The sequence below is a fragment of the Bos mutus genome, chromosome 25 (assembly GCF_027580195.1).
Source record: "Bos mutus isolate GX-2022 chromosome 25, NWIPB_WYAK_1.1, whole genome shotgun sequence".
In the NCBI taxonomy this organism is placed as follows: domain Eukaryota; kingdom Metazoa; phylum Chordata; class Mammalia; order Artiodactyla; family Bovidae; genus Bos; species Bos mutus.
In genome coordinates, this window is record NC_091641.1 from 39,041,462 (window position 1) to 39,055,572 (window position 14,111).

The 14,111-nt window shown below is 55.7% G+C and overlaps 1 protein-coding gene across 1 annotated transcript in view; it reads left to right on the forward strand.

The window, feature by feature from the left end:
• Window positions 1-14,077, forward strand: part of TRAP1 (TNF receptor associated protein 1) — a 49,059-nt gene extending 34,982 nt beyond the window's left edge. Inside the window, exons 5-18 of the mRNA XM_070362529.1 lie at window positions 57-128; window positions 447-607; window positions 963-1,072; window positions 1,454-1,527; window positions 2,208-2,363; window positions 3,075-3,195; window positions 3,614-3,683; window positions 6,659-6,806; window positions 8,235-8,420; window positions 8,760-8,898; window positions 9,495-9,580; window positions 10,761-10,906; window positions 13,580-13,652; window positions 13,823-14,077. Coding sequence (XP_070218630.1) covers window positions 57-128; window positions 447-607; window positions 963-1,072; window positions 1,454-1,527; window positions 2,208-2,363; window positions 3,075-3,195; window positions 3,614-3,683; window positions 6,659-6,806; window positions 8,235-8,420; window positions 8,760-8,898; window positions 9,495-9,580; window positions 10,761-10,906; window positions 13,580-13,652; window positions 13,823-13,924 — 1,644 coding nt within the window. The 3' untranslated portion in view covers window positions 13,925-14,077. The remainder of the gene's footprint in view (window positions 1-56; window positions 129-446; window positions 608-962; window positions 1,073-1,453; window positions 1,528-2,207; window positions 2,364-3,074; window positions 3,196-3,613; window positions 3,684-6,658; window positions 6,807-8,234; window positions 8,421-8,759; window positions 8,899-9,494; window positions 9,581-10,760; window positions 10,907-13,579; window positions 13,653-13,822) is intronic.
• The last annotated feature ends 34 nt before the right edge of the window (window positions 14,078-14,111 follow it).

Consider the following 14,111-nt stretch of genomic DNA (forward strand, 5'->3'; position numbering starts at 1 on the left):
GCTTGTGCCTGGCGCTCCGCACACACGCCCTGGTGTTCAGCCTGTCTGTCTCCTAGGACACTGGCGTCGGGATGAGCCAGGAGGAGCTGGTGTCCAACCTGGGAACCATCGCCAGGTCCGGGTCAAAGGTGAGGCCCCCACCTTCCCTAGGGTGCTACCACCGCTCCCCTCAGGTCAAGCATCCTAAGGGCAGCTCCGACCAGGGCTGGTCCCAGACGCGCTGGATGCCAGCTTCAGAGGTCTGTCCTCCAGCGCGTTTGTGCCACTGGGGGCCCTCTGTCCAGGATTTCCCTGCGTCGTCATGGGACCCTCAGAGGTAGTTTGTTATTTGCTGGATGGACCGGCTGGAGTGGGTACTTTGCCCACAGCTAGAAACTGGCTGACCCCAAGTTCAAAGCCAGTCCATTCCCGCGTGACACGCCCCTCTGACCGGCCTCACCCTACAGGCCTTTCTGGATGCGCTGCAGAACCAGGCGGAGGCTGGCAGCAAGATCATCGGCCAGTTCGGTGTGGGCTTCTACTCAGCCTTCATGGTGGCCGACAGAGTCGAGGTCTATTCTCGCTCGGTGGATGCAGGCAGCCTTGGGTACCGGTGGCTTTCAGATGGGTGAGTGAGTGAATGGGTCCCATGTCACGCATAGAGTGTCCCCCAGGCCCTGGAGCCACCAAGGCAACTGTCACCCGCCATGCAGAGTGGGACTCCGGAACATGGAGGCCTCACAGGAGGGGGTCTCCCGGGGTCTGGCGCTCGCTGGCCACCACAGGGAACTTGAGGCCCAGAGGTTGTGCTCATGAGCAGGAGCCCCACACCCCAACCCCAGCACCACTGTCCCCGGGGGAGGGGGTCACAGCTGGGTTCAGAAGTGGCGAGGCTCTGGCTCCCTTTCTGTTCGAGTCCCGGGGCCGGCCACACGGGCCTTGTCAGCGCTGACGGATGGACTCACCTCCCCTTCCCCTCTTAGCTCTGGGGTGTTTGAAGTTGCCGAAGCCTCGGGAGTTAGAACTGGGACGAAAATCATCATCCACCTCAAGGCCGACAGCAGAGAGTTCGCCAGCGAGGCCCGGGTTCGAGGTGAGCGTGAGCCTAGGCTGCCGGGACAAGCTTGGTGGGGGCTCAGGGTCGCATCTTCGTCCCACTGCTGTGTGGTGTCACTGACCACCCGCCCGGCCTGAGTCCAGGCTCCGGACAACCAGAGTGGGCGCAGTGCTGGGTACTCCCCGCTGTCCAGGTCTCACTGATGCTACTGAACGTGCCCAGCGCCTTCCAGGGGTCACGGTACCCCATGAAACCCTGATTGGGCTGCCAAGAGGTGTGCATGTCTCATGGTGGCCTGGGCCCCCTGACCCGGTTCTGGAGCAAGTTCTACTCCCCGTGGGGGCAGGGCAGGGACGAGGCTTCCCAGAGCTTTCGTGTCTAGAAGCTTCTGGTATTCGTTGTTTCTGTGTCTTCCAGATGTGGTGACAAAGTACAGCAACTTTGTCAGCTTCCCTTTGTACCTGAACGGAAGGCGCATGAACACTCTGCAGGTGAGGCCTGCTGCGTGCGGGCTTGGCGGCCGTGGAGCTGAGCTGCTGCCTGTCGGGCCGGCCAGGCAGATGGGCCTGGGGTGGCTGGCCGAGCCCCAGCATGGGATGTTCTGGGCGGGAAGGGCGGCGAGACCTGTGGGTGCAGGTCCATGTGCGCCAGGAGTCACCTTCACAGCGCACGCCCCGCGCTCCTGGCTGTGTTCAGTCACTCTGCCCTCAGCACCGTCAGTTCTAGAAAAGGTCACCCCTGCCCCCCTTCAGAAAGAGACCCCCAGCATCACCAGCCCCTTCCCTGAGCCCCCAGTAACCACTGTCCGCTTCCTGGTTGCTTATTCTGGACGTTTCATAGAAATGGAATCAGAAATCATGTGGCCTTCTGCGTCTGGCGTCTTACCGTGTTTTCAGGGCTCAAGCTGGTGGGAGCGCCTTGGCGCTCTCTCCCTTTCCGGCTCAGTTGCCTTCCCTGAGCCTCTCACCTCCCGGCGGTTGGTGCTGGTCACGTGCGGCCTCGTCCAGGTTTTGCCTCCCGCTCGCTCTTCCTGATACTGCTGGGGACAGGGCACTGGTTCCAGAGCCATGTGTGTGTCCATCTGTCTGTCCAGCACTGGGCACCGCGAGCTCTGCCCACACATTGTTGGGAAGGTGTGTCTGAAACAACATCCCTGTTCCTCCGTTTCCAGGCGATCTGGATGATGGACCCCAAGGACGTGGGCGAGGGGCAGCACGAGGAGTTCTACCGCTACGTTGCGCAGGCCCACGACAGGCCACGCTACACCCTGCACTACAGGACGGACGCGCCGCTCAGCATCCGCAGCATCTTCTATGTGCCGGACGCGGTGCGCACCCCCACCCGCCCCGGCCCGCGCTCGGGTTGAACCCAGCCTTCCTGGCTTTGAGCCTGGAGCCCATTTCTCTCTGCTGAGCATGCACGTGCGTCCCCAGGACCTGTCAGGAAAGCAGAGCCCTGGGTCCCCGCTTAAGCAGATCCCCACAGGGCTGTGTGCAGACTGCAGTCCTGGTCGGGAGCAGGCTCGGCAGAGGTGACCCTCTGGCCGTCGCGGGCCCTGCGCCAGCACGCGCTCCACTGCCGAGTTCAGTGCCAGGGCCCATGGGCCACACTGAGACAGGCACGTGGGGCTGGGTTCCAGAAGCATGTCCCGAGACATGGGAACTTGAATTTCTCTTACTTTTCACATGGCATAAGGTACTCTTTTTTGCTTTTTTCCTACCATTTAAAAATGGAAGAACTGTTCTAAGCTGCGTGAACGGTTGATCTGGCCTGTGGGCTCTAGTTTGCCAACCCCTGGCCCCAGCAGGTTAGGTTCTGTTCAGAGGGTCAGACCAGTCATCGTGTTTATGGGGAGGGCGGCAGCTGCCCAGAGAGGCCCCGCCTGGCCCAGAGCCTTGGTGTCGGGGCCAGCCTCTCCGGGCACCACACATACACCCCAAATCTCCTGGCCTAGACGGCCTCAGGAAGGGCCCCTGACTGTGGCACTCCGCCTCTGCAGGGCCTGCTCCTCCTGACACTGCCCTTGCTTTGCCTCCAGAAACCATCCATGTTTGACGTGAGCCGGGAGCTGGGCTCCAGCGTGTCGCTGTACAGCCGCAAGGTCCTCATCCAGACCAAGGCCACCAACATCCTGCCCACGTGGCTGCGCTTCGTCCGGGGTTCGTATCTGTGCCCAGCGTGTGGCTGAGGCCCTGCAGCCCTGGGAGCAGCTCCTCCTGGGAAGGCTCACCTGTGCTGAGCTCAGGGGATGGGGGGTGTCGGTGGGGGAGCCGCATCCTCATAGCTCGGGGCCTCTTCTCGAGCTCCCCGCCTCCAGACACTGGGTTCAGTTGACTGATCCATGACAGTTTTATGATTTTGAGCAAAAAATCTAGGAGGTGGCTTTCAGAGAGTCCAGCAGATGCTGAAATTGTAGAAACTGTCCCGGCAGAGGCTTGCTGGCCTTGCCTGCTTTTCTTCCGACCCTGTGACCCAGGTCATGACCTGGACACAGCGTGGGTGAATTCTGGGATGAGGGGTTGGGCAGGGAAGCCCCCGAGTGTCCGCTGCTCTTACCCACACGTGGCCACGTCTCAGGTGTGGTGGACAGCGAGGACATCCCCCTGAACCTCAGCCGGGAGCTGCTGCAGGAGAGCGCGCTCATCAGGTGAGTCAGTGGATGCGGCACTGCCTGGGCAGGCCTGCCTCTGCCACCAGAGGTGGGCTCGAAGCTGCCCAGCCTGGAGCACAGGTGCCCACGGAGCTGTGGCAGGGGCACATGCAGTTCACCTGTGCTCTGCCTCGTGGTTCCCTTCGGTTTCTATGAGGGTTTTGGGGACCGACGTGCAGAAGCGCTCCTGCTGCCACGTGTCCCTCCCTCAGCCGAGCCCCGGCCCCCGGCCCCAGGGCGGCCGCAGCAGGGAGGCTCCAGAGGCTGTCCTGGACGGACGAGGTGGAGGACAGGCCCAGAGCCAGGACGTCTGACCTCAGTCCAGAAGGTCACTAATGGTGGAAAGGAAGCAAGAGCTGGGCCTGGGACCCGCCTGGAGACGTCGCTCTTGGAATCCACATGGGCAGGGGTGGCTGTCCTTCTTGTCTCCTGTCCTAATGGTGGCCACAGCTTCGGTCTGCTGAGCGTTTATTCTCCCCCGGACCGTCCCGAGCCCCTCCTGGGTGCAGCCCCTGTCTCCTCGGGGGTGGGACCCACTAGGTCTCCATGTCACAGTTGTGGAAACCGAGTCACAGGGAGGTCACTGCCACCAGGGAGTGAGCCTGGATTTGAGCCCACGTCTTCTGACTGCAGCCACGTGCTCTGTCCCCCACAGCCGGAGCTGGGCTGACCCAGACGCTGGCAGGACCAAGGCTGCAGGCGCGGGCATGTCCAGCCATTCGGTCACTGCTTGTGGTTTTCCAGGGCTGGGTTGTCATCTTTACCAGCAGAGTCAGCCTTAAGTGAAATTCTTTACAAGAAGTGTGACACAGAATCCATTTTCCCTAAGCCCTGGGAAAGTCAGCTGTCCGCCGCATGCCCACTGGCCCCGCATCTTGGGTGCACTTCTAGAGGACACATGCAGCGGGGCGGACCTGCCACATCTCCACAGACCGCCCGCACCGCACGCCTATTGTGTCCTCTGCAGCGAGAGGGTCCCGTCCAGGGTCATGCATGCCTTCAGCTGTGGCGTTTCTCTGGCCTGGAGGCTGGCTGAGGTCCAGTCATTCCCTGACTCTCAAGACCTGTGTGCGTCTGAGGTCCCCGTGATCTCCCGGGTGGCCCTGGGATGGGTCTTGATGCCCTGCGTGCTCGGGTGCAGTGGGGCCGTGTGCGTCCTGTCAGGTGGGCCGAGACGGGAGCTGTCCCCTCACTGGTGCTGACACTTGACTAAGGGGGTGTCTGCCAGCCTTTGCAGGTGAAATTCCTTTTTTCTCTCTGTAATTAGTAATGATATGTGGGAGTGGTATTTTGTAGCTGTGGGTTCATTTCTTATACATACACTTTTTGTAATATTTTTACAACTTATTTACGTGATTTGATTTCCATTTTACTCAGGAGTTATGGTCTGCTACTGTCCCAGGCTTAGCGGGAGCTCGCCCAGGCTGACTCCTTCGCCCCGTCCCCGTTGTGCTTTGTCTTCCACCTTCCCATCTGCTCCCAACGGTGCGGAATCTGCCTGATTATCCCCAGAGTGTTACCTCTCTGGCCCTCTCCCTGAAACAAGCCCGCCTCCCCCAGCTCCCCAGCTCCCTCACTGACTTAGGCCCTGATGCCACACTGTGGGCCACCCGCTGTCCCCAGCCTCTGCCCTCTTCTGGGGTCCTTGGGCTCTGACACCGCACGCCAGGCTTCCCCAACCCTTGCCCTGCACGGACACCTCTTCGTCCCATCTAAGCTGCTGTGGCTCCCCCCACCAGACGCAGGCGCTGCCCTGTCCCATTCTGCCCTGTGGCTGATGGACCGAGTTTTTCGGGATGAGAATAAAAAGAGGAAAAGCTGAAATGAACATTAAATGTTATTGTTTCCCTACCCTGAAAAACAGATGGTAATTTTACCTTTTTAAAGGAGACGCAGAATACTTCTTAAACATCTCTTCCTTTTCAGGTTGTGGCTGTGGCGCACAGGGTCCTCTGGCGCAGCACATGGGCTCAGTAGTTGCGGCTCAGGCTCAGCCGCCCCGTGCCGTGCAGGGGCCCAGCTCCCTGACCAGGGACCGAGCCTGTGTCCCTGCACTGCACGGTGGTCCCCAGCCACTGCACCACCAAGGAAGTCCCAAGGCAGAATATTAAGGAAGTAAAAACAGCCCCTAATCCCACTAAAAGAGTTGTTCAAAATTTTATGCCTTTATGTAACGTTCTGGTAAATATCCTGATGCAAAAAATACCAATTTTGTAAAACTGTAGTGCACGTATAGTATGTCCAGGGTGAAAAGTGAAAGTGTTAGTGCTCAGTCATGTCTGACTCTTTGCAGCCCCAAGGACTGCAGCCCGCCAGGCTCCTCAGTCCATGGGATTCTCCGGGCAAGAATACTGGAGTGGGTAGCTGTTCCCTTCTCCAGGGGATCTTCCCAACCCAGGGATCAAACTCAAGTCTTTGCACTACAGGCAGATTCTTTACCATCTGAGCCACCAAGGAAGCCTCTATACAGTATAAACCAAAATTAAAATATACAAGCATGGATCATAATTATGAAAAATACAAAGTACAACAAGTAGTTTTTTGCATACTTAGTATATATGTATACTCTGTAATTTATCCATACTGGGATCTTTCTGGTTTTTCTTTCAACTCAGGCACTTTTTCATGTCATTAAGAATCATGTTAGAGGGTGTAATTTTTAATGGCGTGTAGTTTTCCATCATTCATTTCAACCTGTTCTTTCCTGTTGAACGCAAGCTTGTTCATAATTGTGTTTTATGTGCTGTGGTGAAAATCCTGGTCCATAAATCTTTACCAGCTGAACCACAAGGTAAGCCCTAGGGGTTCCTGCCTCTAGGGGGCGCCTGTCTCCTTTACTGGAGTCAACGACAGGTCGCCCTTCCTTTCTGGGATGTCTTCACTCCTCTGATTATTAGGTGGCTCATGTCCTGCTGTTTGATGGTATTCTGTGAAAGTTGCTTTCTTGTAATAAATGCTTTTCTGTTCTGTAGAAAACTCCAGGGCGTTCTGCAGCAGAGGCTGATAAAATTCTTCACTGACCAGAGTAAAAAAGATGCTGAGAAATATGCCAGGTTTTTTGAAGATTACGGCTTGTTTGTGAGAGAGGGAATCGTGACCACAGCTGAGCAGGAGGTTAAGGTAGGGTCTGGGTCTCGGGCCTTCCTCTGGGCGGCCTTGGACTATGGAGGACACCGCTGAAGAGCAGACACCTGAGCTTCCTGGGACGTGAGGATGGCCAGCCACACTTCCAGGGGTTAGGCCTCTGGACCCCACAGGTGGTCCCGGCAGGCCCGGCTCCTCCAGGGCCCCTGCCTATGGCCAGAGGGGTGGAGGTGTGCGCCGTCTCCTCCCACAAGGGCCTGGGGGACTTGAGGTCACAGAAGCAGGGACAGGCCAGGTGCCTGGTTCATGGGTGGGGAGGGCAGCTCATGTGATGGGGCAGGAGTCCTTCAACACGGGCCAGGGGTCAGTTAACTGCATAATTACTTAAAAACAGTAAGATTGTTCCATAAACATTTTGGGGCCACTTTTAAGTTGTAATACAAAGGAGAGTGACTGACCACCTCAGGGGTCTCAGGGGTGCTTCTGCAGGCCGGGAGGGTGGGACAGGGGCCGAGTGCCCAGGCTGCCAACCTGCACACCCCCCGAGCCCTTCTTACCCAGGTTGTCCAACAGCTCAGGCACCGCCTGCTTGGGCTCCACATGCACCCTCTGTGTCCATGGGAGCAGCACCCAGGTGGGGCCAGAGGCTTGTCTAAGCCCTTTATTGGTGTCTCGTGTTTGTTAGGATCTGTATCGAGCACCAGAGCATGAACTGAGCCTCTGCACCTAGAGCCCGGCTTGCCGGGTGGGCTCCCAGATCCCTGTCTGCTCCCCTTGCATCTGCGCCACATCACCCTCGTCTGGACTGTGCCCTTTGGGCACCATGGTTTGTCAGATGAGGCGGTGGTGTAGATGCGGCAGGGTTTATCATCAGGGCACAACCAGGCCCTAGCCTGTTGCTGGTCCTCCGTCCTCATTGATGACTCCACCCGCGGTCACGTACAGGTCTCAGCCAAGCAGAGACAGACACACCCCTCCTTCCAGGGTCCGTTGTCTAAGTCACACACCCACTTTGGTTCACACACTGCTGTGAGGAGGGCTGGAGAGCGTGGACTTCACACTCCCGTGCCCTGCTCCGCGAGAGAAGGTCTGTGATTCGGGACAGAGGGAGGCTGCTGGGTCTAACAGCGGCTCTGTCACAGACAGGGCCTGGCCACTCCTGCGACCATGCACACAGCTCACCCAGAAAGGCCCACTCAGCGAGGCCCTGGGCAAGCTGGAATGGCCAGTGGGGGGGCCCAGGGGCCTGCACTGGAGTCCCAGGTCCCCCAGACCCCGGGTCAGCCCAGTGTGCCACCCCAGGCTGGGCTCCTGCAGCAGCTGCCTCGGCTGCAGATGCAGTGGGTCACCAGGCCAGCCAGAGCCGTCCTCCCTTACTGGAGGCCCTGAGGTCTGTGCCCCTCAGTCTGGAGGCTTCCAGAGCCGGGACCCGAACTCCAGTGACCCGGCCTCTGCCATCTGCAGGAGGACATCGCGAAGCTGCTGCGGTACGAGTCGTCAGCACTGCCTGCTGGGCAGCTGACCAGCCTCTCGGACTACGCCAGCCGCATGCAGGCCGGCACCCGCAACATCTACTACCTGTGTGCCCCCAACCGGCACCTGGCGGAGCACTCGCCCTACTACGAGGCCATGAAGCGGAAAAACACAGAGGTCGGTAAGCCGGGCGCCCCACACCTGTTCTCCCCTCCGGCCAGGTCAGAGGGCGGGGGCCCTGAGCCCTGAAGGAGGGGCATGCTCATTGGGAACTGACGGGCTGTGCGGGGACCGGGAGAGCCGCGCGGTGAGCCGTCCACAGGCAGAGGCGGGCCTGGGTCGCCTTCTGATCCCCTCTCTAGCAAGTGATGCGAGGGTCTCTCTGTGAACATCCTCCGCGTTCCTGCTCGCTGAGAGCTGTCTCTAAAGCACTCACTTCATCCAGGAGGCCCAGGAGCCCCGCTCTGTCCTGGGCGGAGGCTTGCCCGCCTGATGACGCCGTCTCGGCCTGCACAGGTTCTCTTCTGCTACGAGCAGTTTGATGAGCTGACCTTGCTCCACCTGCGTGAGTTTGACAAGAAGAAGCTGATCTCTGTGGAAACAGACATTGTCGTCGACCACTACAAGGAGGAGAAGTTTGAGGATGGTGCCCCAGGTCAGCCTGATTCCTTGCCCTCCGGGCTCAGCTGTAGCTGGTGGCCTGGGGGAGGGAGGGGCCGAGCGGGCCCGGGGAGCTGGCACTGTTGGCCTCATGGCCTCTTCTGTGCTGCAGTGGTGGGTGCGTGTGGGGTTTTCTTTTCAATGTGTCTTCATAAGACTGATCAAGCTAAGAGAATCAGGAGTTTTAAGGCCCTAATAAAATATATGCATATGGGCCTCAGGCACCCAAAAAGCATCCTTTCTGAGGTATGAATTTATCAGTTGTATTTTATTTTTTAATATTTATTTGGCTGCACCGGGGCTTAGTTGTGGCACCCAGGACCTTCAGTCTTCATGGCAGCATGCAGGGAACTTCTAGTTGCAGCATGTGGGATCTGGTTCCCTGACCAGAGATTGAACCCGGCCCCCTGCATTGCAAGCGTGGAGTCTTAGCCACTGGACCACCAGGGAGGCCCCTTGTCCGCTTGCTTTTGGATGCAGAGCGTTTTGGTAGCTTCTGTGGTTGGCCGGTCAGTGGCTGGCAGAGTGGAGGGAGCCCACGGGGAGAGGGTTATGCAGACAGCCCGAGCTCACCCTTGTGCTTGCCTGTAGCAGGAGACTGCCTGTCAGAGAAGGAGACCGAGGACCTGATGGCCTGGATGAGAAATGCGCTGGGGTCCCGCATCACCGACGTGAAGGTGAGGCTCTGCAATGGGCCACCAGCCAGCCGCCGTGACCCTCCCTGACCACACAGCTGGCCAGCCTGCCGTCCCTGGGCTGCTGGCCTGGTAGGTGCTCTCCCAGCAGTGGTTGGAGCCATGGCGTGAGGTGGAGACCAGGCATGTCACTGCCACCCCTGCACTCGTGTGCCCTCTGCCATGTGTAGTCACATGTGCCCAGGGGTGCTGCTGATGCGAGACAAGCAAGCTCGGCTTTGCCTCCACTTTGTAGAGCAGATGGAACCAAGAGTGGAAGGTGAGCAGTTGAGGGCCTGGTGGGCAGAGAAGAGGGCTCCCCAGTTGGTCTGCCTGGTCCAGGCCTAAAGGGACTGCAGTAGCTGAGGATACAAGAGCATACCATACCATCCTGCTTGGGTTCTTAGTGGGGGTCTGGGTGGGCTTTAATGAGCTAGGAACGCACCAGTCCAGCTCAAAGCTGCAAGAGAAAGAAAGTCACCAGAGAACAGGTATCACTGGCTGAGAGACATGTTCTGGCACAGCCGCAAGGGAGGGCAGGTGTCCGGATGGCTGAGAGCGGAGGGCAGACCCAGGGCCCTGTGGGAGGCGGCAGTGGGCCTCTGGGCCGCTGGGCAGGGAGTGAGGCTTCTTTACGCAGCGCACGTATCGTGTCCGTGCTCTGCAGCAGCGGCTCACTTAAGGTGGCCTGCGAGTGAGGCAGAATTCTTGTCCGTCTCCTATGAAGGAACAGGCACGGTGCTTCCCCAGGTCAGCAGGCTGTGGGCCTAGCAGGCCCAGAGTCTCTGGTGTTAAGTCAGGAGGCCTGTAGCCTGCAGGGCTGCAGGGGAGAAGGTGTATTTGATGAAATAAAGGCCAGAGGGAGCCGCAGGTCAGGGCCGGTGAGAGCACTCTCTTGGAAGGACAGAATTAAGGGAGAGAGGCAGAGCCTGGAGACACAGGGTCGCTGTAGGACATAGAGGTAACACCAGGCATGATGGACCCTGGAGGCTAATTGATAGGTTAGAATTTGGCGGCTTTGGAGTGAAAGCTCCCAAGCAGCATACAGTCAGGCCTCCTCTCCTTAGGGGGTGATGGGGAGACAGGGAGGAAGGTGCACTACTATCCTGGCTTGTCACCTGGGGAAGCCTCGTATCTGTCAAGACCCTGCCAGGGCTCCCCTCACCTCTGGCCGTGCCTGCAGGTGACTCTCCGGCTGGACACCCACCCTGCTATGATCACGGTGCTGGAGATGGGAGCTGCCCGGCACTTCCTGCGCATGCGCCAGCTGGCCAAGACCCAGGAGGAGCGCGCACAGCTGCTGCAGCCCACGCTGGAGATCAACCCCAGGTGAGGCCGCTGGGGCCTGCGTCCCTCGATGCCCATCGAGGAGCATGCGTGCCCGTTTCTGACCTACCAGGTATTCTTTGAGTTGTATGAATCCGTGTTCTTTCACTTATAATACAAAGACAAGTACATGAGCTAATGGATAGTATGGTTAATATTTATAAACACTCACATTTAAGAAAATTGGACCTTGCCTGCACCCAGAAGCTCCTGTTTTCCTCCCACTAGAATTGTCCCGCCCCCCAGGGGGAGCCACAGTCCTGACTTCGGGTACTTGTGCATCGTTAGACACAAGCTCAGTTCTCTGTTTCTGAGCAGCGTGTGAAGGGACCCCTGTGCAGCCTCACTTTCTTCGGTCAGCCCGTAAGCCCACCCCGTGGCGGGGTGACTGTGGTTTGTGTTCATAGCTGAATCGCATTCCGGGTGTGAGTCTGCTCGGCACAGTAACTGTTCTGACAAACACTGGGGTAGTTTCTGTTCAGAGGCTGTTGGGAGCAGGTTGCTCTGAACGCCTGTCCTCCACCTGGGGCACAGGTGAGTCTCCGGGGCACGTGCCTAGGCGCGGAAGGGCTGTGTCCTGAGGTGGGCTGGACCAGGCCCAGGACTTCCAGAGGGCAAAGCGTCAGAACCCGGTCCTGCGAGTGAGCCTTGGGCTTGGCTTTCTCTCAAAAACACCTTCTTTGTATATTTCATCAGCTGCAAATATCTTCACTTACTTTTCACCTGTCTGAAGGTATCTTCTAAAGAGAAATTCTTTATGTAATTAATTTTAATATAATCAAATGTATGCCTGTCTGCTGCTTTCTGGGCTCTTAGGAAATCTCTATTTCAGACACGTTTCTTCCCCTATGTGCCTTTCGTGTTCGTGGAGCCTATCTGGGATCCGTGTCGGGGGTGGGCAGGGGCACACGTCAGCTTTCCTGGACTGTTAAATGCTTAGTCTCCCCACTCCTGCTGCTCTGTGCTGCCTTCTCAGATGAGTATTTTCTTCTTTAGCATTCTTGTATATTTTTTATAGTTATTTGATGTCTTTTTTATTTGGTATTTTGAAATTTCATTTTCTAACTGTTGCTGTTGTATATGGAGGCATTTTTTGTTTTGGAAACTTAACTTTGTATGCAGCAGTAATTTTTTAAATGAAGTACCTAAGCCACCAAAAATGTTAGAAAAAGTCCATAGTTTCCCACCAGAGTCACTACCCTATTGATATATTTCTTTTGGACTTTAAGCTATGGGAGCTTTGTTTTTTAATATAATATGTGTCTGATTTTTTAATTTACCGCCTTAGCATATTTTTCCTCCTTTTTAAACATTAATTTCCTTAAAACTATTTGGGAGTAGGGAAAGGTGCCTTTTCCAGCTTCTGAGCCAAATTACTAGCCACACGATTACCAAGTTGAAGATCTGAATTGGCTCATGGCTGGCCACGCAAAATGTCAAGGGCCTTTCCACAGCCACCCCGGTTGGCAGGTAGGCATAAGTGATACAGGCCTGCGTAATGGGTGCATGGCTCCCAGTGCTGACCCAGCAGAGATGGGCACTGACTGGATACCCACTGGCTTTAACTAGTTCTGGCACAAATGTGGTTTTATAAGATAGCTGTGCAGAGGGCTCATTTTCTATTGCCAGAAGACTCTAACTCATTTGCTCTAAAATTTGTTTATATGCTCTTGAGTCTTTAGACTTCTCAACCATATGGAGTTCGTGGTGGGACACCTCCAGTGTGGGGTCCTCACCTTGCAGATGTTTGCTGCTGTAAACAGCGCTGGGAGGGAGGGAATCGCAGAGTGTCAGACGGGGCACCATGGACACTGCCGCTGTCCTTGGTACCTTCCCCCAATGCTTTCAGTTTTATCAAACACCTTCCTTTCTGCCATTCAAAAAATGAAGATTATACCTTATAATTTTGATGTTTCCTATTGTAGTTTTTCCTCTGCAGAAAAAATTTCAATTTTTATGTAGCCAAGAGTCTTTTCTTTCTGACTTCTATGTTTGTATATAGTCTGAAAGGCTTTCTTTCCCCTTTGAATATTATAAAACACTTCTTCCCTGTTTTCTAGTATTATACTTTGCTTTTAGTTTTTACATTTAATCCTTGATTGGTCTGGAGATTATTTTGGTTCTTGGTTCAAGGAATCACACAGGAGGAAACTTGCTTCCTGGGTGCTGCCCAGTTATCGTGTCTTATCAAGTACTAATAAAATTGCTGTATGAATTTGACCATTTATACACTGTCCACTTTGCACTATTACCATTTCATTTTCCAGAACTAAACTACTTGATTATTGGGACCTCCTCCTCCAATTTCTTCTGATCTTCCATGTTTACTTTTCTTTATGAATTTGGTAGATTTTTTTTAAGGAATAAGAATATAATTTAAGGAAAGTTTCACTTCTGTGGTCCACTTATCCAAGAATATGTCTTTTTGTATGTTAAATTCGACTTTCCTTACCTCAGGAGTATATAGTTTTTATATTAGTATCAAAACTTTTGCCAGGTTTTCTGGGTATAAAGTTTTTGTGGTTTTTTTCTGACACTGAACTATTCTTTATTACCCTTTTTGTTATTGCATGTTCTAACAACCCCAGCATTTCAGAAAAGTCACTCCAGATCACAAGCCCTTGTGCTCGGTGTGCACCCCCAGCTCTGAGCTAACGTGTGGTTTCCGTGTTGCAGACACGTTCTGATCAAGAAGCTCAGTCAGCTGAGAGACAGCGAGCCTGACCTGGCCCAGCTGCTGGTGGATCAGGTGAGGCTGCTGGAGCGGGTGAAGAGCAGGCTGAGGCTTTGAGGTTTCCTCTAAAACCCTGTTTTAAACAGAACAACTCTCTTCCCTTCTTCTCTTTGCATTTGAGGTCCCTGGGTTGGACCCAGGCCTTGCTCCCCCTCCCACTGACAAGGTGCTGCCCTGCCTTTCAGATCTACGAGAACGCCATGATCACAGCGGGACTCATCGACGACCCTCGACCCATGGTTGGACGCCTGAACCAGCTGCTTGTCAAGGCCCTGGAGCGACACTGATGGCCGCAGACAAGGGGACAGACGCAACCGTGGGGCAAGGCGGCCTGCAGCCAGTCACTAGGGAGTAGGGACACACACGGGAACGACTGGGTGCGTGAATGACAACACCCCCTTTTGAGCTTTATTTAAATTAAAAGGCATTTCTTAGTTTTAGACTTTCTTTCCAGACTGAGAAAGTGGGGTGCTC